The sequence below is a fragment of the Lactuca saligna genome, chromosome 5 (genome assembly GCF_052625555.1).
Source record: "Lactuca saligna cultivar CGN05327 chromosome 5, ASM5262555v1, whole genome shotgun sequence".
Lineage (NCBI taxonomy): Eukaryota > Viridiplantae > Streptophyta > Magnoliopsida > Asterales > Asteraceae > Lactuca > Lactuca saligna.
The window spans coordinates 245,306,446-245,326,383 of NC_136421.1; the positions used below are offsets into that span (position 1 = coordinate 245,306,446).

At 31.4% G+C, this 19,938-nt stretch overlaps 1 protein-coding gene across 9 annotated transcripts; it reads right to left on the minus strand.

Moving 5' to 3' along the window:
• Nucleotides 1–239: 239 nt before the first annotated feature.
• LOC145047207 (uncharacterized) lies at nucleotides 240–19,611 on the minus strand. 9 transcript variants are annotated; one of them, XM_078995443.1, is made up of 43 exons: nucleotides 19,304–19,611; nucleotides 18,550–18,568; nucleotides 18,389–18,449; nucleotides 18,113–18,189; nucleotides 17,935–18,054; nucleotides 17,747–17,861; nucleotides 17,611–17,668; nucleotides 17,315–17,441; nucleotides 17,128–17,236; nucleotides 16,960–17,037; nucleotides 16,785–16,887; nucleotides 16,650–16,708; nucleotides 16,473–16,566; nucleotides 15,235–16,291; nucleotides 14,033–14,242; nucleotides 13,539–13,625; nucleotides 12,142–12,568; nucleotides 11,549–11,617; nucleotides 11,088–11,149; nucleotides 10,009–10,064; nucleotides 9,775–9,892; nucleotides 8,781–8,932; nucleotides 8,638–8,693; nucleotides 8,443–8,562; nucleotides 8,250–8,293; nucleotides 8,113–8,170; nucleotides 6,729–6,818; nucleotides 6,542–6,650; nucleotides 6,376–6,452; nucleotides 6,170–6,264; nucleotides 5,589–5,623; nucleotides 5,305–5,504; nucleotides 4,566–4,620; nucleotides 4,404–4,489; nucleotides 3,776–3,884; nucleotides 3,447–3,685; nucleotides 2,889–3,370; nucleotides 2,697–2,790; nucleotides 2,335–2,507; nucleotides 1,125–2,249; nucleotides 854–942; nucleotides 504–679; nucleotides 240–423 (listed from the first exon to the last, which is right to left on the minus strand). In XM_078995443.1, exons 26-29 carry the CDS (start codon nucleotides 8,168–8,170, stop codon nucleotides 6,446–6,448), a joined length of 264 nt encoding a protein of 87 aa, XP_078851569.1. In that variant the 5' UTR covers nucleotides 8,250–8,293; nucleotides 8,443–8,562; nucleotides 8,638–8,693; nucleotides 8,781–8,932; nucleotides 9,775–9,892; nucleotides 10,009–10,064; nucleotides 11,088–11,149; nucleotides 11,549–11,617; nucleotides 12,142–12,568; nucleotides 13,539–13,625; nucleotides 14,033–14,242; nucleotides 15,235–16,291; nucleotides 16,473–16,566; nucleotides 16,650–16,708; nucleotides 16,785–16,887; nucleotides 16,960–17,037; nucleotides 17,128–17,236; nucleotides 17,315–17,441; nucleotides 17,611–17,668; nucleotides 17,747–17,861; nucleotides 17,935–18,054; nucleotides 18,113–18,189; nucleotides 18,389–18,449; nucleotides 18,550–18,568; nucleotides 19,304–19,611; the 3' UTR covers nucleotides 240–423; nucleotides 504–679; nucleotides 854–942; nucleotides 1,125–2,249; nucleotides 2,335–2,507; nucleotides 2,697–2,790; nucleotides 2,889–3,370; nucleotides 3,447–3,685; nucleotides 3,776–3,884; nucleotides 4,404–4,489; nucleotides 4,566–4,620; nucleotides 5,305–5,504; nucleotides 5,589–5,623; nucleotides 6,170–6,264; nucleotides 6,376–6,445. The 9 variants fall into 9 exon arrangements, 8 of the variants coding, with proteins under 8 accessions (XP_078851569.1, XP_078851570.1, XP_078851565.1 ...); XM_078995444.1 differs by lacking the exon at nucleotides 8,250–8,293 and having other exon boundaries at nucleotides 8,443–8,546; nucleotides 8,870–8,932; XM_078995439.1 differs by lacking the exons at nucleotides 6,729–6,818; nucleotides 8,250–8,293 and adding an exon at nucleotides 9,358–9,435 and having other exon boundaries at nucleotides 8,117–8,170; nucleotides 8,443–8,546; nucleotides 8,870–8,932.
• Between the last annotated feature and the right edge of the window lie 327 nt (nucleotides 19,612–19,938).

Consider the following 19,938-nt stretch of genomic DNA (forward strand, 5'->3'; position numbering starts at 1 on the left):
CAAATTTTGTATAATTGATTGATTCTCGAGGCCTTCTTTCATTTGTTTGTTAAAAAAATAAAATGAAATCATACGGAAATAGAAAAAGATTATATGGGTAAGAAATTGAAACATTACCTTTATTATAGTTAATATAATGATGGGTTCCCATATATCTTGGCAAGATTTTGAAATGAAGTCTGGTAGCTTCATAGTTTTGGTCATTCCTTAATACTAAAAGATTAATGTGATTTAACAGATTATAGCAAACAACATATACTAATTAAAAGAAACCGATTAACCATACACATTATATATGGTTTAATATTCAAGCGTAGAGTTCCTTATGACTAAAAAGTGGTACAAATCCACAATTTTGTACAGCCGAATAACAGAAAAAAGAAGTCCTTTGTAAGATCCACCGTGCATAGTAGCTTCTTGTATCTACAACAAGAAAAAAAAATCCTTATAATAAACAAAGTACAATAATGAATGCAATGTATGAAGTAATTAAAAAAGATTACCTATTTTTGTGTCTCCAAGTAGTCAAAAGTAGTCAAACTTATCTGAGTTGTAGAATCCGATAAAGCTATTATTCTGGTCTTGGAGATTGCATATACTATGTGGCCACCAATTGAGCCAATTGCCCTTCTTTGTGTAATTAGCAACATGTAGTATGGTCCAAGAAATTTAACGAAACCTAAAAAAGATAAAGCATAATAAATACATGATGTGAAATGTATATATGCTTGAATATATATATATATATATATATATATATATATATATATATATATATATATATATATATATATATATATATAACAACTCCATAGAAAGCGGTGATAAACTTGAGTCACTATGGATTTATTACCCTCATGGGTGCTTCTTAAGAGTTTAGAACATTCACATTTTGTATAAGTTGCTAACTCCTCACGAATGCTAGGATCAAAAGCCTCTAACCTGTCAATTTTCAATAACCTATCAATTATTAGAACATAATGAACATCATTCACGTCGAACATTATCATGAGGAAGAGAACATAGGAACAAGTAAGCAAAAGGAATGGTTTGAAAACAGTGTAAACGTGCACATTAGCATATCAAAGCAAAAATGAAACACAAGTCGTTAAGAGAGTACCGACCGAGTTACGTAAAGCCTGAATTTTTGCAGAAAGGAAAATAGAGTACTCATCGGGGAGGTAGATGGCTTATCAAGAGGAAGAATCGCTTTCTGAGGTGGCCATTAGACAAAAGTATGGTATCGATTCTTCAAAAAAGGGGATATATGCTCATTATCTGCAGCCATCGCTATTATTATCAGATGACTATCCGATCTAGATCTGAGCCCCCTCCTCAAGGATCAGTTCAAAAATCAAATCAAAAGAGAATTTGAATATAACATTCCTTTCTAACTTTATGTTGTTCTACTTCTCTAATTCTCTCTTTTCCATTCACGATTACGATCTATCATGTGAATATGTCAGGTAATCTTCTTGGTAGTCGTGTGTAGCTTGTGAATTAAACCTTGATCTCGGACCAGGGGAGATGAGGTTGGAGTAAGGCAGATGAGGGCGGAGCAGCACCGACGAAAGAGCAGGTCGATGATGGATGAATTAGGAAGAGAGGTTGTGGATTTTTCCCTCTTAAAAACCTCTACTCTAATTAAAACATTTGACTCTTCAATTTCAAAACTCATGCTTTGAGAACATCGTTAAAAGTTCCTCTGAAGGAAATGTTCCCATGGGTTCCTTCTTACTACAAGGGTAGATAAGTAAGTCATTACTTGGAGAAATGACGAACTGATCCAAGTAAGAAAGACGTACCCTACTCGTTTAGCTCATGAAAGCTATGGGCGTACTGGTCCTACCCGAAGGGTATCACTACGGACTCGAAGTGTCCGCATCGAGTTCAGGAGATAGTCTTCCGGACATCCTTCCCTAACACTCGAACTGGTGATATTCGGATTTCAGATCCATTCCTGGAAGTAGTTTCTTTCCTTGCGTTTGCTCAACCATTTCGTCTACGCGAGGCAGAGATAACGATTTCTAATGAAAAATCTCGACGGAGTCCTCGATAACCGAGGCACATACAATGCGATCCGTCGTTCTCTGGAAGAATATGACCGGGGTTCTCTAGAGTGAGAAACCTAGTCTTCTAATTCTATTTCTGTGTAGTTCGCTAAGTTGTCCGGACTGTTCTTGTTTTCAGTTTTCCAAATTTCTAAGATGGAAAATGAAAACTCCACCGCTTTCAATCAAACGTGTTTTCTAAAATTTTCATTGAAAACTGAAAATGAAAACTCAATTCTATTTTCTACAAAAATAAAACAATTTTCCACAACCAAACACAAACCTTAACCTTTGTCGAACACCAAGAGGATTAAAGAATTAAAACACCCACTGCATTCAATGATTGAAAAATATCTCATTTATACCCCACCCGTCATATGCTCTGTTATATAATCGTGTAACTCAGTAGGTTGAACTCAGTTCTGCCATGTCATCCAACAATTTCAAGTTGTTGACCTACACCAATGAAAATATAGCAAGTAAGCCAAAAAGAAAGAGTTGTTTTGTCATGAACTTGATTTTCTTTGGAAAGGTGCAAAACCAATATGGATAAATTAGTATACAAGTGACATGCCTTGGATAAGTCATCCATTTGTATCTTTACAAAAATGCAGATAAATAAATAATAAAGTATTTGTTTTGTACCCAATCCGCCTTAAAAAATAATAAACTACTCAATATACTCTCCTCCAATAATAACTCCATCTACTTGTAATCTCGGAAGGTTTCAGATGCATACCTATTGTGGAAGCAAATTAGTGATGTGTTTTTTTTTCTAAATATATACAATTTCAGTGAATAAAGTATTATGATAAGCTATGAATAAGAATAACTCACAAAGGCACATAAACTCAAGAACTCATATGATCGATGATAGTTCTCTCACAATTATAGAGGTGAGAGTCTCTCCAAGGTTCATAAGAACAATAACAAATTCTCGATAAACAGCCCTACACTGCAAACAAGCTTAAATACACTACTAAGGGAATAATCCTCAAAATAGGGACCACTGGGACCACAACCCAGGTGGCAAAATTCCCCACGATTACAGCAGTACAACAAAATTAGTGCTAAGGTCATAACCACCTGAAGGAATAACAGAAAGAAAAGGATAAAGCAAAAAGGGAAAACATACACTTCACCACACTCCCATGCTACTTTATTATTTATTGACCTTTCTACCCTTCCTGCTGTAAACTAGAAGTTCTTGAGGCTTATCATATGAGTACACAAAATTATGATGTAAACTGTAAGGTACCAATTGTAAGGTAACAGCAATAAGATGCTTGTTCAAGCATCACGGCTGAACGAAGAGGTTCCTGCAAAAAAAATTGAAGTTTTTCACAGAATTCACATATTTATATTTTTATTCACAAAAGAGAACTGAATATTTACTTAAACACCAGAACCCTCTTTATATTGACCATTTGTTTATAACATTTCAACCCACCAAAGACCAGACCATGTGGCATTTCCCTTCCCTAATGTCTCAATTTGCTAACAGAAATAAATAAAAAACTTTGACTAAATAATAAATATAAATTATAAAGAACTACCGAGCGTACTAAATACGTGGTGAAGGCATTTTCCTTGCAATATTTTGCATCTTTTTAAGAAAATAAGCACATCATTTCCTGAGGATAATAAATAAGCACAAGTTTCAGGAACAGAAGAGTATTTTTGGAAATACACAAACAGAGTCATAGACTCATATTTATAGCTACCTGTACACCTGTATATTATTTCCATGCTTTGTCAGCTTGTAATCAGTGGATTGAAGGCATTAGTTTGGTAAAGCAAGGTATTTGAGATTCAATGGACCTAAATGTCTACCTTTAAACATTAAAAGAAAAACTAAATAAGAACATAAAAAACATGAAGTGTTTTATAGTGTTAAGGGTAAAAACATACATGTTAACACTTTGATTCTTTGGGGTATCTTTTTTTCCTTTTCTAAACCACAAGTTTTGTGTTTGGTTTCTGAAACCTTTTCTTGTTGCAGAATAATGAATGGAATTTGTAAAAGGAATTGGAATTAAGGATAGTAATTAATCTCAGAGTAATGGAAAGGAATTTGCAGTTCTCAAAATATTTTTGAAATGAATGAAATTTATCAAAGGATTTGGAATTTGTCGTATGTATGGTTGAAAAGAAATGGAAAGGATTTCAATCCATTCATGTTTTGTTTTGTGTTTGGATTGTAAATCTATCAAGAGAATTGAAGTGAAAATTATGTTAAATGACAAAAACACCCTTTAGTGACTTTTTTTTAAAATCAATAGAACTGCTATGATAATTAAACCCATGTAATTTAAATGGGAGAATGAGAAACAATGCAATTTAAAAACTTACATGTAATAGATGATCAAAGGATACATTGCGTACAAATTTTTTAATGAAACACTAGAATCATGTTGGCATAAAATCAGTTTGAGAAGCTGCAGGGGCAAGTAACTAAAAATTATTTTAAAATGTTAACATTCAAAACTCTTAGAATTGTGTGTAAAAACTTACAGATGTGGATAGGTGATGGATGGCTCTAAGTACAAGTCTGAATCCTCATTGTTTCCTGCATCAACAATAACGAGTCTGAATCCTCATTAAAAAAAAGCATTGTAACATGTGATGAATGTTGTGAACAAGTAAACAAATAAATTTATACCTCAACATTTGGTTGTCAACATCTGATGCATAAAACATTTGCAATTTGAAGCGTATATACAATATTGAAAGGCTTTTCATTATTACCCTATTAGACATTTTGCATGTATACTAATATTAAGTAATTAACATGGGGGAATCAATATCTGTTGATAAATGTGGCAGATTATGTGACCCGTATAACAACCCATGATGACAATGTTGTTAGCCAGAATTGGTTATTCACAAAAAGAGATTTGAAAAATACATTCGTGATCTGATCTGATAAAATTGGTTGTTCTTAATAACACATTCTGAAACAAGCGTACCAGACACGCTAAATCAGATTTTACAGAGAAAAAAATCAATAAAAAGATAGAGGAGAAAGCCCTAACGAGACGATCAACAAAACTATGTAGTTTCCTTATGTTTTTTAGTTGCAATACAACTTGTGCAATTAGAAAACCAGAGTTTATTGAAAAAAAAACGCAACTACGCTTTGATTTTTCTTTTATACATACATACAGTGCAGATTACAACATCTGAAATACAAAAAACCCTAGAGAAGTAAAATAAAAGGGAAAAGAGAAAAATGATAAGAATGAAAACTTACAGATAACTTCTTAGGATTACCGACATGGAAGAGGTGATGTGGTGTTGCACCTTTTTATTTTTCAAAGAGATCAGGCTATTAATTAAACAATGAAAAAAGAGTAGTTAGTTTAGTTACATTTGTTAAATAATGAAAAAATTAGCTCGTGTCTATCAGAGTTTGTATTCATCAACTTCTTCAGTTGGATGTTGTGCATAATCCTGAAGAGCACCAGGAAGTTGGTTATGTTGAATACATCATTGGACCTTGGAAAATTATACATGTCTACACAATATTAATTTTACCTTGGAAAATCATACACGTGTTGGGTCCCGGGTTGCTGCAGATAGATATACACTATTATTATGCCTTAAGTTGCTTGCCAACAAATGTAAAAAGAAAAATAATCTATCATAGTCATACCATACATAAAACATTGACCAACAAAATTGCACTTGGCATATGATGTGTTAGCAAAAAATTAAAGTTTTTCTTGTCTTCCACTGATAAAATAATAATAAGAAAAAAACCTGTTAGTGTTTCTTCAAGTTAAGGTTTGTTGTTTTGGGATGAAAAGATATAAATACATCGCTATTATGAGTAAATATTAAAGGAAATTATCTATTAAGTACTAACAGTAAAAAAAATTATCAACTAAAATATATACAAAAATTGCACTATCTGGTCGCAATTCTTGTATAGATCATCAGAAAAAATGAGATAAAATCCATACTTTCTTAATATAATTGGTTTGGCTAAAAGGTAACAGCAATCAAATGCTTCTTCAAGCATCACAGCTAAACAAAGAGGTTCCAGCAAAAGATTGAAGTTGTTCACAAAATTCTCACATTTAAAATTTTATTCACAAAATAGAATTGATTATTACCTTAAACACCAGCACCCTCTTTATATTGACCCACTTGTTTCTAACATTTCAACCCACCAAAGACCACACCATGTGACATTTCCCTCCCCTCATGTCTCAATTTGCCAAAAGAAAGTAAACTTTTCAGATTAAAAAAAACTTGACTAAACAACATGTATATATATATATATATATATATATATATATATATATAGTAAAATAATTACCAGTCGTACTAAATAAGTGCTCAAGGCATTTTCCATGCAATATTTAGCATCTTTTAAATAAATAAGCACATCATTTTCTGAGGAGAATAAATAAGCACAAGTTTTAGGAACAGAGGGGTATTTCTGGAAATACACAAACAGGGTCATAGACTCATAGTTATAGTACCTGTACACCTGTACATCATTTCCATGCTTTTTCAGCTTGTAATCAGTGGATTGAAGGCCGTAATTTGATAATGTAGGCTTTTTGAGATTCAATGGAACTAAAAGTGTACCTTTAAACATTAACAGAAAAACAAAATAAGAACATAAAAAACATCAAGTGTTTTATAGTGTTAAGGGTAAAAATATACATGTTATCACTTTGATTCTCGGGGGCATCTTCTTTTCCTTTTCTAAACCACAACATCTGTATTTGGTTTCTAAAACCTTTGCGCAAAGTACTTTTAAAATGAATGGAATTGGTCAAACAAATTGGAATATGTCATGTGTATAGTTGAAAGAAAATGGAAAGGAATTTTGATTCATTTCATGCGTTGTTTTGTGTTTGGTTTGCAAATTATTCAAATGAATTGAAGTTAAAATTATGTTAAATGACCAAAACACCCTTTAGTGGGTGGGCCCGTGGTGAACCACGGGTCACCTAGGCAATGAGATGCGTTTTGTTTTATCCATAAAGGATAACGATGAGAAAAAGATGACAAAATGAAGCACAAAACAGAAACACAGATCGATAGACTTGAAAAGGGACAAAATGAAGGTCAAAAATGGTCAAAGGGACTGAAAGTGAGAAATATTAAAACACATGTGGCCAATTTGTAATGAAATATAAGTAGTAAGACGAAAATGTGTACAAAAAGAGGGCCAAAATGATTAAAGGGACTTAAAGTGATAAATATTAACCGACATGTGGCCAATCTCTAATTACAACATACCAGGGATTAAAATTGTCAAACTACAGAAAATATTGTGGCAAAATGTTGAAACATACAAAATAATGAGACATAAAGTGGCAAATATTAAAAGACATGGGCCAATCTGTAATTGCAACATGTCAGGGACTAAATTGTCAAAGTATACAAACTATTGTGGCAAAATATTGAAACATATAAAATATGGACTAAAATTGTCAAACTATAAAAAGTATTGTGGCAAAATCTTAAAACATATTAAATATATACTATTACTAGTGACCATGTCTATAGTAATTATATAAACATCAAACATACATACTCTAATTTCATAAAAATTAAAAGAAAAAGTAACATGCCATTAAAAATGAAGACAGATAACTAATTAATAATATAACAATTGATTATAAAGAAGAGGGCACAAGATTTGAAAAACAATATTTTGGTTGTAAGAACAAAATTTAGTCTTTTTAATGAAGAAATAAATAAAAGAATTCCAATTCTTCCCTAGGAATGATAAATTCTTTGATTATAGATTTTAGGGGATTTTAATGGAATCCAATTCCATCCATTTTGTCAGCCAAATTTCTAACTTAAGGAATCTTCCATTCCAATTCCTTCAAATTTCTATGGACCACACACGCCCTAAGTTGCTCTTAGGATTAAAATAGAAAAGGTAGAAAAGAAAAACAGCATGCTGATTTAGAACAAGTCATGTTAGGAATAATATCCTTCAACTGATGCAATTGAGAAAGGTTAAAAAGTTTATATTTACAGATAGTTACTCATTATATAAAATTGTTTTTTTTTTCAGAAAGAACCTCACCCACATCCTCTTTGCTGAGCAAAAAGCCAAGATGATGACCAGGAGAAGCGTTAGACATCTGTCAAAAAAATCCATGTCATTCAAGTTTCACTTTATGAAAAGATGGAAACAGATTGTATCACATGAAATGCACTAACATTCAATTCCCATGGATTTGGTTCATGATCAGAAGCAGGGGTAACTGGTTTATGTTAAAAAGATCCACAAAATTATTGATAGGATCAATGTTATTTAAAAAAAAAAAAAAAAAAAAAACAACCCACATTCATTGTAGTTACATCCATGTAATTTAAATGGGAGAATGAGCAACAACGCACTTTAAAAACTTACATGTAATAGATGATCAAAGGCTTCATGGTTTGCGAAGGGTACATTGCATACAAATTCTTTATTGAAAAATTAGAACCATGTTGATGCAAAATCAGGTTGAGAAGCTGCAGGGGCAAGTAACTAAAAATAATTTTAAAATGATAACATGTAAGTTCTTATGTGATGAATGTTGTGAACAGATAAATTTATTTATACCTCAACATTTGGTGCTTGTCCAGCATCTGATGCATACAACATGCCCAATTTGAAGCCTATAAACAATAGGGAAAGGCTTCTCATTAATATTAGGTAATTAGCAAAGTACAGTTTGGTTTCTTCATATTCAGAAACTTATGTACCATGGGGAATCAATCTATGTGGCAGATTATGTGACCCTAATAATAACCCGTGATGGCAATGTTTTTGTTAGCCAGAATTGGTTACTCACAAAAGAGATTTGAGCATATGGTCATTTAGCTTTTTCTCCAGATTTCTGTGTTCTCCAGTTATCCTATCAAATAACCACAAATGAGAAATTAATTACATAAATTAAGCTTTACTTACAATCTTCAGAAATTTATATAACCTGTGATGACAGTGTTTTGTTGTTAGCCATCCAACATTACAATAAGATTAGAATGGAATAAAAATGTTAATAAACAATCAATACATGATTTAAGCTCCTCATAAACAAACCAACTACCATATGTTAGACCTAACACATTCACACAAAATGGCTAATCCAAGATTTTGACCAGAGTTATTTTGTTAGTAATATCCAAATCAATGAAAGAGAAATGAGAACATTTCAGCCCACTAAAGACCACACCATGTTGCATTACCCTTCCCTGATGTCTCAATTCGCTAAAAGAAAATACAATTTTTAAATACATAATTTTTTTTACTAAATAACAAATATAAATTGTAAAGAATTACCAGGCATACTAAATAAGTGCTGAAGGCATGCTCCATGCAATATTCAAAATCTTTTTAAGAAAATAAGCACATCCTTTCCTAAAGATAATAAATAAACAAAAGTTTTAGAAACAGAGGGGCATTTCTGGAAATACACAAACAGGGTCGTAGACTTATAGCTATAGCTATATGTACACCAGTATATTGTTTCCATGCTTTGTCTGCTTGTAATCAATGGATTGAAGGCAGTAATTTGATAAAGCAAAGTTAAACTTTTAAAATGCAATGTCTTTATAGGTTTACATATTGAGACTATAATGCCACAATTGAAATAATAATGCTATAATTGCTTAGATTTTCCAAGTACATTGTCTTATTATGAAAAAAAAATAAAGTAACAGAAAAGAAAATTGAAAGTATAATTTGACAAGTACTGACCAAAATCAAACATGGGTGGGTCGATTCAGTGGCTTGACATCTATAAGGATCTCTAATTGTATATCTTGATAATAACATGCTTATGGCTTAACCTTATCCACCTGTCACACTTTCAGGCCTACTAACATGTTTATGAATTAGGGAAATTATTAAGTAAAATATACGAACAAAATTATTAAGATTTTACAAAGTACTGTTGGCAAGCAATCATTGTTTGGAGTCAGATATAAAAACCTTTTTGATTGCAGAAAACTTTGCTTCCCATATGTTCCCAGCATTACTGTTAAACCCTATAAAGATTGAAGGTGAATAATTTAAGTAAAAAGGGTAAATAAAAAACATGAAAAATGAAAACTTTATTGTTAAATACCAGAGATTATTTTCTTGAAAAACAATATTACTGAAATGCAGTGAGGTTTAGATGGGATAAGGAATCATAACAAAGGAAATTGTTAGGACATGCTATAGATGACAAATTGGACGACTCTTTATGAACTATGTAAAAGTAAAACCACTAATACGTATTAATTAATGTCATAATAGGTAATTAAATTTAGGAATAAATAGATATTTAACTAGATCATGAATCTACTATGTGCTTACTTCTCCAAAACCTGAGATAAATCATAATAACTTTGAGCAACAAACTCGATTCTAATAGCTAAAAAATCCATGTATTACAAAAAGCATGCTGTTTATGTATCATAGTTTTCTAGATGTTCTAGGTTTGAGTAGTTTCAGTGAGGACTTTAATTCAATTTAATTCCAATTACATTAACCAAAGGAAATCATAAATTACCTCTTAGTGGTATGCATCTCCTTATTCTACATGGCTAATCAAAGGTAAGCCGACAAAATCAGAACAACAATTGGATTTTGAACTCGTCTTTCAAACTATGCAAATTGGGCTAAGTAATCAGAAAACCAAATGGAAATTGGCAAAGGGCATAAAAATCAAATAATAAAAAGGAGTCTGAAGCAAAGACTAAAATAGGATTCTTATATCAATGTAACCTAACCAAGCATCATAACATATTTAGAATTTGGAAATGGCATAAACTCAGTTTATATTTGATTTATTATACGAAGAAGTTCATAACTGTTTAAAAAATGGAACTAATGATTCAAAAACCCAAATTTTTGCAGTCAGAAACCATATGGTCTGTAATAAATGCAAAGTGAAAAGTGTCACAAAATAACTATATAACAGTAAAAAGATTAGATGTTTCAAGAGTATGCTTTATTTGGCCTAAACAAGAAAAGGTTAAATACAAGAAATAGCAACAAATTTTCACTTATTTGTCTATGCTTACCTTGAGCTAATATGCCTGTGAATCCAAAACATCATATGAGGCCGAGCTGGTGAATACCCATTCTGTAATCATTAAAAAATCAACAAAAAAAAGATCAACATACAAGGGTATTTATTAATAATCCTTTTCTAAGCAGGTGAGAAGTTAACACAGTTAAAGGCAGAAGAGATACATGTAACTAATAATTATTCCCATAAATTGCACAAAGAGATATCTAATAAAATGCATTAAAAATAGTATTTTACTGAGGAAGTGGCTGTGACTTCTTATGTCAAAGCTTTCCCAATTGGAATGCAGCAACAACCTCCATGTTTGCAATCACATCTAAAAAGTTTACTCAATATTCAAAATTATGTAAAAGGTGGTAAAAAAATTGAAGTTACCTGAAAATTGCCAAAATGTAAAAAATTACGTGGCATGTCATATATTAATAATCAGCAAAATACGATTTAGTTATTTACCTTGGCATCGTATATAGTCATTTAGCTTTTTCTCCAGATTTCTAGTTGCTCTTGACTGCTGCGGTTATCCTGTCAAATAACCACAAATTAGTAATTGAAATACATAAATTAAGATAGGTATGGAAGCTTTTACAATCTTCACAAATTTATATAAAATGTGGCAGATTATATGACCCTAATAATAACCCGTGATGACAGTGTTGTTGCTAATCAGCCAATATTACAAGAAGAGTTAGAAGCGAGTAAAAAAGTTAATAGATAGTCAATACATAATTTAACCTCCTCATAAAAAAAACCAAAAAACTAGGATATGTTAAACCTAACACATTCAGACCAAACAACTTATCCAAGATTTTGACCTGAGTTATTTTGTTAGTAAAATGCAAATCAATGAAAGAGAAACAAGAAAGGAATTTTGTAAGTACGATGCTTTTATCCGTAAAGACAATGCAAGTATGTTGTTATTACGGGTTACACAAAACTACCATAAGAAAGACATAAATATATATTGCATACATTGGTAAAAATAATGAAGTATTTTGCTATTTGTTGATATTTACCATGTAAAAAAATAAATAACAAATGTGTGTTACCTCTTCAACCCCAAAAGGATGTTGTTGTGGCTTTCATCCGACCAGTGATAATTTAGCAAGTTGCCAAAAATAGATGAAAAATAATAACTTTTTCATGAAAATTATAGAGGGTACTCAGGGAATCTTTGGGAACTATGGGGGGAATCAACGGGGGCCATTTCAAGAGGTTGGTGGTCTTTGGAAGCCAAAATATTTATCCTCCTTCATTTTGACATTGACTTTGACTTTGACCATCTACAAGGCCTCTGCCTGCTGCCCAAATGATTGTCTTCTGAAGTAGTAAGTATCTTCTGATTGTTATCAGAGGGAGAGCCTCTGAATGAAGATGAAGGTGTTCCATTTGCAAGAGATGTTTGTTGGAAGCTCCAATAAAGACAAAGTTCTTTTGAAAATTATTCACAGGAAATACATTTGTGCTTCTGATGATCTGAAACAAAAATGAGAATAATTTTTAAGCATATCAAATATCAGATGTAACTTTTTTTTAAGGAAAGAGATGAATTTTGTTAGGGTTCAAGTTATGCTCCTTGAACATGGAAATGGAAGAGATGAAGAAGACATTGGCAAAATGGTCATTATCATAAACTTAAGAGATGGGCTGCTAAAGTTGAGAACAAGAAACCAAATACAATATTATCAAACAATGAAATGAGTAACATATTTTCAAAAAGATTTTATTTTTAAGGATTTAGGGTTCAGTTATGCTCCTTCAACATATATGACAATACTTTCTAACCATATTTTCAAAAAGATTTTATTTTTAAGGATTTAGTGTTCAGTTTTGCTCTTTCAACATATATGACAATAGTTTCTAAGGAAAGAGAGAAATTTTGTTGAAATTTCATCACGCTCCTTGAAAATGGAATAGAAAGAGACGAAGATAAGAGGGACAAAATGGTCATTTTCATAAATTTAACATCTAGGTGACGACCCAGGTACCAAAAGCGGTTGAGAAACCATGAAATAAGGACCAAAACTGCAAAAGACTACCTTTTGGATTGGACCTAATGCATACCAAAAGCAGAAGAGAAGAGAGCAAGGATTATATCATTATAGTTCATCTCAGGGACATCCACAAGCTTTACTTCTGAAACATGTATGCTAAAAATTGTACTTTCATTCATTTGTAGCATCCTATTTTTAGTTATAGCATTGTACTTGGGAAAATCCACCCAATTATAGCAATGTTATCATGATACCAAGAATTTTCATTGCTATGATTGGATATATTTTAAAAACTATGATGTCCTAACAAGAAAGATTACAAGTACAACGCTACAACTGCATAGAATAGAGTTTTCATAATGTAATGCCCTTATAAGAAAAAGAAAAGGTTGAAAATACAATGTTATAATAACAGAAAGAAATGGAAGTCCGATGCTATGATGAAAACTGACCACATGTAGGGTTAGGGGGGCCTACATGACCCGAGAGTGCATCCATCCTTCTCATTCATACAAGTAAATTTTTTGAGGTGTAATGTCCTAATAAGAAAAAGGAAAAAAAATTGAAAGTATGTTGCTATAAAAGGGTAGGTTATTCAAAGTAAAATGTCACAATAAGAAAATGCTATAAATGGATATAATTTTTAAAGCAGAATAACCTAATAAGAAAAAGATGAAAGTCGAATGCTATAAACATCTATAAAATTATAATGTCCTGATAAGAAAATAGCTAAAAGTAGGATGCTATATAACTTCGTAAATTTTTTTGAACTTTCAAAGTACAATGTCTTAATAAGAAAAAGTTGATAGAAAGAAATGAACTATGTAGGATGCATAAAACTCAAATAAATGAAAGTAAGTTGTTATTTATATTCTTTAAAGTATGGAACGAAAACTACAAGGCACCTTCCCTCTTTTGTGGTGAAGAAAGTTTTGCAAATTGTTACCTTTAAGTTAAATAATGCTTTTTGCCTCTTCACTGCATTCATAACAGTGCAATAACCAACCACACACACGTGCAACTGAGTATCAATGATTGAAAAATACATAAATTGATCATTTATACCCCACCCATCATATGCTCTGTTATATAATCATGTAACTCAGTAGGTTGAACTCAGTTCTGCCATGTCATCCAACAATTTCAAGTTGTTGACCTACACCAATGAAAATATAGTAAGTAAGCCAAAAAGAAATATCTGTTTTGTCATGAACTTAATTTTGTTTGGAAATGTACAAAACCAACATGAAAGGAGAAATTAGTATACATGTGACCTGCCTTGGATAAGTCATTCATTTGTATCTTTAAAAAAATGCAGATAAATTATTAAGTAATTGTTTTGTACACAATCCGCCTTAAAAAATAATAAACTACTTCACATTGACCAACTTAATTGCACTTGGCATATGATGTTTTCTCGAATTCATTAGAGGCTATGTAATCTCCCTGTGCCAATTCTCTTCTTGAAATACTCTTGTCCACCAAAAAAAAATAAAAGATAACCTGTTAGCATTTCTTCAAGTTAAAGATTGTTGTTTTTGGATGAAAAACTATAAATACATTGCTATTATAAGTAAATAATAATGTATTTTGTACATATCGGTAAAAGAGGGCAGAGTAGGATGTAATTTCCCACAAATTTCCTTCAAAAAATTTAGCATGCACCATCTGATATGCCTATCTTGTTGCCATTATTCAATAATAATAATAATAATAATCTGAAAATGAAGACAGAAACATTACATGACTAAATTTAAATCAATGAAGCTTCATAATTCATACATAGACCCAAGCTTCTCTAATTTTCAAAAGGAAAAATACATGTTGGCCTTTAAACATCATCTCATCAAATGCTAAGCTATGAGAGTTTTACTTGGATCCCTTCCAGATGATGTTAGAATGATTATCACCTAATTATATATTTCATTCACTTTAACTATTTTTTTAAGCAAGCTTATTTCACAGTTTTATAGAAAAAAAACATGACATAATGGTAACTAATTTAAACCAAACGTGAATAATTAATGCAATTAAGTACATGTTAAATAAAACAGACACTATTTAGCCCCAACCCTCTAATAAATACTAACCCTAATGATAATAAGAATAAAAAATTGAGATAAGTAAAAAAAAAAAAAAAAAATTGACCTGTTTACATGATATCCTTATGGTGTGTAGACAACAGTGCCAAAAAACTTAAGATAATACTACTCCATATATAGTTCTAAAGTCAATGTGAAATGCTTCTCTTTCTTGAAACAAACCAACCTTGATTGCTTCTTCCATTCAAAATCAAGAAAAGGTTGTAATACAAGAACAACAAATATAAACAAGTTTCAAATCATAAGGCAATAAAATAAAACAAATTTTACATTAATTATAAAGTGAAAGTAGTTGGCATCAAAGCAATCAATCAGGTTTAAAGAATTGGATTAACTTAAGGGAGCAGCAGCCTTGTTGTTGGGGTTGACTATGTTATGATCCCACATGTAGATATATTGTTCATTCGTTTAGGGTTCAATTAAACAATCACTACCCTCTAATGAATGAAGCACAACAGCATTAAAGCATCATAAGCGACTAATTTGTCAACTTCTTCTATAACAAGTGATAAAATAAGATATTATTAGTAAGAGATTTTTGTAACAGAAAGATAATTATCAAGAAAAGTATAAAAAATATCATTTTGGAGATGCAATTCAGTTTTACCAGATGGCCATATGTAATCAGGAACTTGATGCAATCCAAGGATTCATGATATTCAATACAACCCAAACAGTGAAACCCTAAGGGTGTGTTTGGTTTTTTCCGAAAAAAACAGAATTTTTTAAAACGCGTTTGGTTCGTTCGGTTTTGCAAAGTTTTCTAAGAAAAATGAAAATTTTCAGTTTTCCAAATTTCTAAGATGGAAAATGAAAACTCCACCGCTTTCAATCAAACATGTTTTCTAAAATTTTCATTGAAAACTGAAAAAGAAAACTCAATTCTATTTTCTAAAAAAATGAAACAATTTTCCACAACCAAACACAAACCTTAACCTTTATCGAACACCAAGAGGATTAAAGAATTAAAACACCCACTGCATTCAATGATTGAAAAATATCTCATTTATACCCCACCCATCATATGCTCTGTTATATAATCGTCTAACTCAGTAGGTTGAACTCAGTTCTGCCATCTCATCCAACAATTTCAAGCTGTTGACCTACACCAATGAAAATATAGCAAGTAAGCCAAAAAGAAAGAGCAGTTTTTGTCATGAACTTGATTTTCTTTGGAAAGGTACAAGGATAAATTAGTATACAAGTGACATGCCTAGGATAAGTCATCCATTTGCATCTTTAAAACATTGCAGATAAATAAATAATAAAGTATTTGTTTTGTACCCAATCCGCCTTAAAAAATAATAAACTACTCAATATACTCTCCTCCAATAATAACTCCATCTACTTGTAATCTCGGAAGGTTTCAGATGCATACCTATTGTGGAAACAAATCAAATATATACAATTTCAGTGAAGAAAATATTAGTACACAAAATTATGATGTAAATCGTAAGGTACCAATTGTGGTAACAACAATAAGATGCTTGTTCAAGCATCACAGCTGAACGAAGAGGTTCCTGCAAAAAAAAATTGAAGTTTTTCAAAAAATTCACATATTTATATTTTTATTCACAAAAGAGAATTGATTATTACCTTAAACGCCAGAACCCTCTTTATATTGACCACTTGTTTCCATCATTTCAACCTACCAAAGACCACACCATGTGACATTTCTCTTCCCTGATGTCTCAATTTGCTAAAAGAAAGTACACTTTTTAGATAAATAAAAAATTTGACTAAATAAAGGATATAAATTGTAAAGAACTACCAGGCGTACTAAATAAGTGGTGAAGGCATTTTCCATGCAATATTTAGCATCTTTTTAAGAAAATAAGCACATCATTTCCTGAGGATAATAAATAAGCACAAGTTTCAGGAACAGAAGGGTATTTTTGGAAATACACAAACAGGGTCATAGACTCATACTTATAGCTACCTGTACACCTGTATATCATTTCCATGCTTTGTCAGCTTGTAATCAGTGAATTGAAGGCAATAATTTGATGAAGCAAGGTATTTGAGATTCAATGGAACTAAAAGTGTACCTTTAAACATTAAAAGAAAAAATAAATAAGAACATAGAAAACATGAAGTGTTTTATAGTGTTAAGGGTAAAAACATACATGTTTACACTTTAATGGAATCCAATTCCATCCAATTTGTCAACCAAATGTGTAATTTAAGGAATCTTCCATTCCAATTCCTTCAAATTTCTATGGAACCCATGAACCACACACGCCCTAAGTTGCTCTTAGGATTAAAATAGGAAAGGTAGGAAAGAAAAACAACATGTTGATTTAGAACAGGTCATGTTAGGAATAATATCCTTCAACTGATGGAATTGAGAAAGGTTAAAAAGTTTATATTTACGGATAGTTATTCTATTATATAAAGTTGTTTTTTTAAGAAAGAACCTCACCCACATCCTCTTTGTTGAGCAAAAAGCCAAGATGCTGACCAGGAGAAGCATTAGACATCTATCAAAAAATCCATGTCATTCAAGTTTCACTTTATGAAAAGATGGAAACAGCTTGTATCACATGAAATGTACTAACATTCAATTCCCATGGATTTGGTCATGATCAGAAGCAGGGGTAACTGGTTTATGTTAAAAAGATCCACAAACTTATTGATAGGATCAATGTCATTTTAAAAATACAACCAAAAGGCCTGCACATTCATTGTAATTAAAGCCATGTAATTTAAATGGGAGAATGAGCAACAATGCACTTTAAAAACTTACATGTAATAGATAATCAAAGGCTTCATGGTCTGCAAAGCATACATTGCGTACAAATTCTTTATTGAAAAATTAGAACCATGTTGATACAAAATCAGGTTGAGAAGCTGCAGGGGCAAGTAACTAAAATAATTTTAAAATGATAACATTTAAACTCTTAGAATTGCATGTAAAAACTTACAGATGGGTATAGCTTCTACTTGTATATACATAGGTGATGGATGGCTCTAAAGTACAAGTCCTTATTCTCATTGTTTCCTGCATCAGTAATAACCTTTTTTAACTGTTCCTTTGTCAGCTACTTGAATGAGAAAAAAACTACTAGAAGGTTATAAATCAAACAGCTAACACTACATGGCTAAATTGGTTATTGGCTAGTAAATTAGTTACTTAATATGAAAGAATTGTAACATGTGATGAATGTTTTGAACATGTAAACATATACATTTATTTATACCTCAACATTTGGTTATCCAACATCTAATGCATACAACATTCGCAATTTGAACTTATGTAACCTGTAAACAATATGGAAAGGCCTTTTCATTATTACCATATTAGACATTTTGCAAGTATATTAATATTAAGTAATGAGCAAAGTACAATTTAGTTTCTTACCTTCACTTCTCCAGTTATCCTATCAAATAACCATAAATTAGTAACTGAAATACATAAATTAAGATTGGTATGGAAGCTTTACAATCTTCAGATGGTCATGTAACATGGGGAATCCATCTATATTTTGATAAACGTGGCGGATTATGTGACCCTAATAATAACCCAGCGATGTTGTTTTGTTGTTAGCCAAAATTAAAATAAGATTAGAATGGAGTAAAAATGTTAATAAACAATCAAAACATGATTTAACCTCATAAAACAAACCAACAAGCTATAATATGGTAAACCTAATACACTCAAAATATGACTAATCCAAGAGTTTGACCAGAGTTATGTTATTACTAAAGTGCAAATCAACAGAAGAGAAACAAGAAACATAACAATCATTATATGATTAAGTCTTCCACAAAAACAGATTCGAGTAAATCGTGATCTGATCAAATTGGTTATTCATAAGAACACATTCTAAAACAAGTGTACCAGACACGCTAAATCAGATTTTATAGTGAAAAAAAAAAATCAATAAAAAGATAGAGAAGAAAACCCTTACGAAACGGTCAACAAAACTACATGAAAACTATGTAGTTTCCTTCGGTTTTTAAGTTGCAATACAACCTGTGAAGTTAGAAAAATAGAGTATGCTTCGATTTTTCTCTTATCCATACATACAGAGGAGATTACATCTGAAATACAGAAAACCCTAGAGAACTAAAATAAGAGGGAAAAGAAAAAAATGATCAGAATGAAAACTTACAGATAACTTCTTAGGATTACCGACATGGTTGTGAGTATCCTACGAAGGGTGGGGGTGCTTGCGTCTCCGGTGAGCTGAGTTACAGAGGTTGCGACGAGTCGTCTCCGACGGTGTTTGGAGAGCGGAGCGGGATGAGTGAAGTGAAGAAGGAAGAGTGGAGAAACGTAACGTATATTTTATGCGCCAATACACCGACCCAAACCTTTAGGCTTCCCAATTCCAACGGTCTTTTATAAAACCTTTCCAAGATTAAAACCATTTACACGATCCGGGATCGTGAGTTTTTGTACAATATTGGTTTCCCCCCAACTTCCATAATCCATACGTATTGCATTAATTGAGATAAATGGTCCTTAATGATTAAATTTAACCATTAATTTATATAATATTTTATAATTATATCTTTTCTCAATTTAGTTATTATTTATGTTTTTACTAAATTTTACACATATATTATCTATTAAATATAATTAAACTTTATATGAGCCTTTAACAAATAATATTACAAGATCTAATCAAATTTTTTTAAATCATTACCAATATTTGGTATTATAATCGAATTAAATTTTCAGTAAACCATTCACAAACTTTTCAACAGAAATTTCATTTATTTTCATTTATTTAAAAATATACGA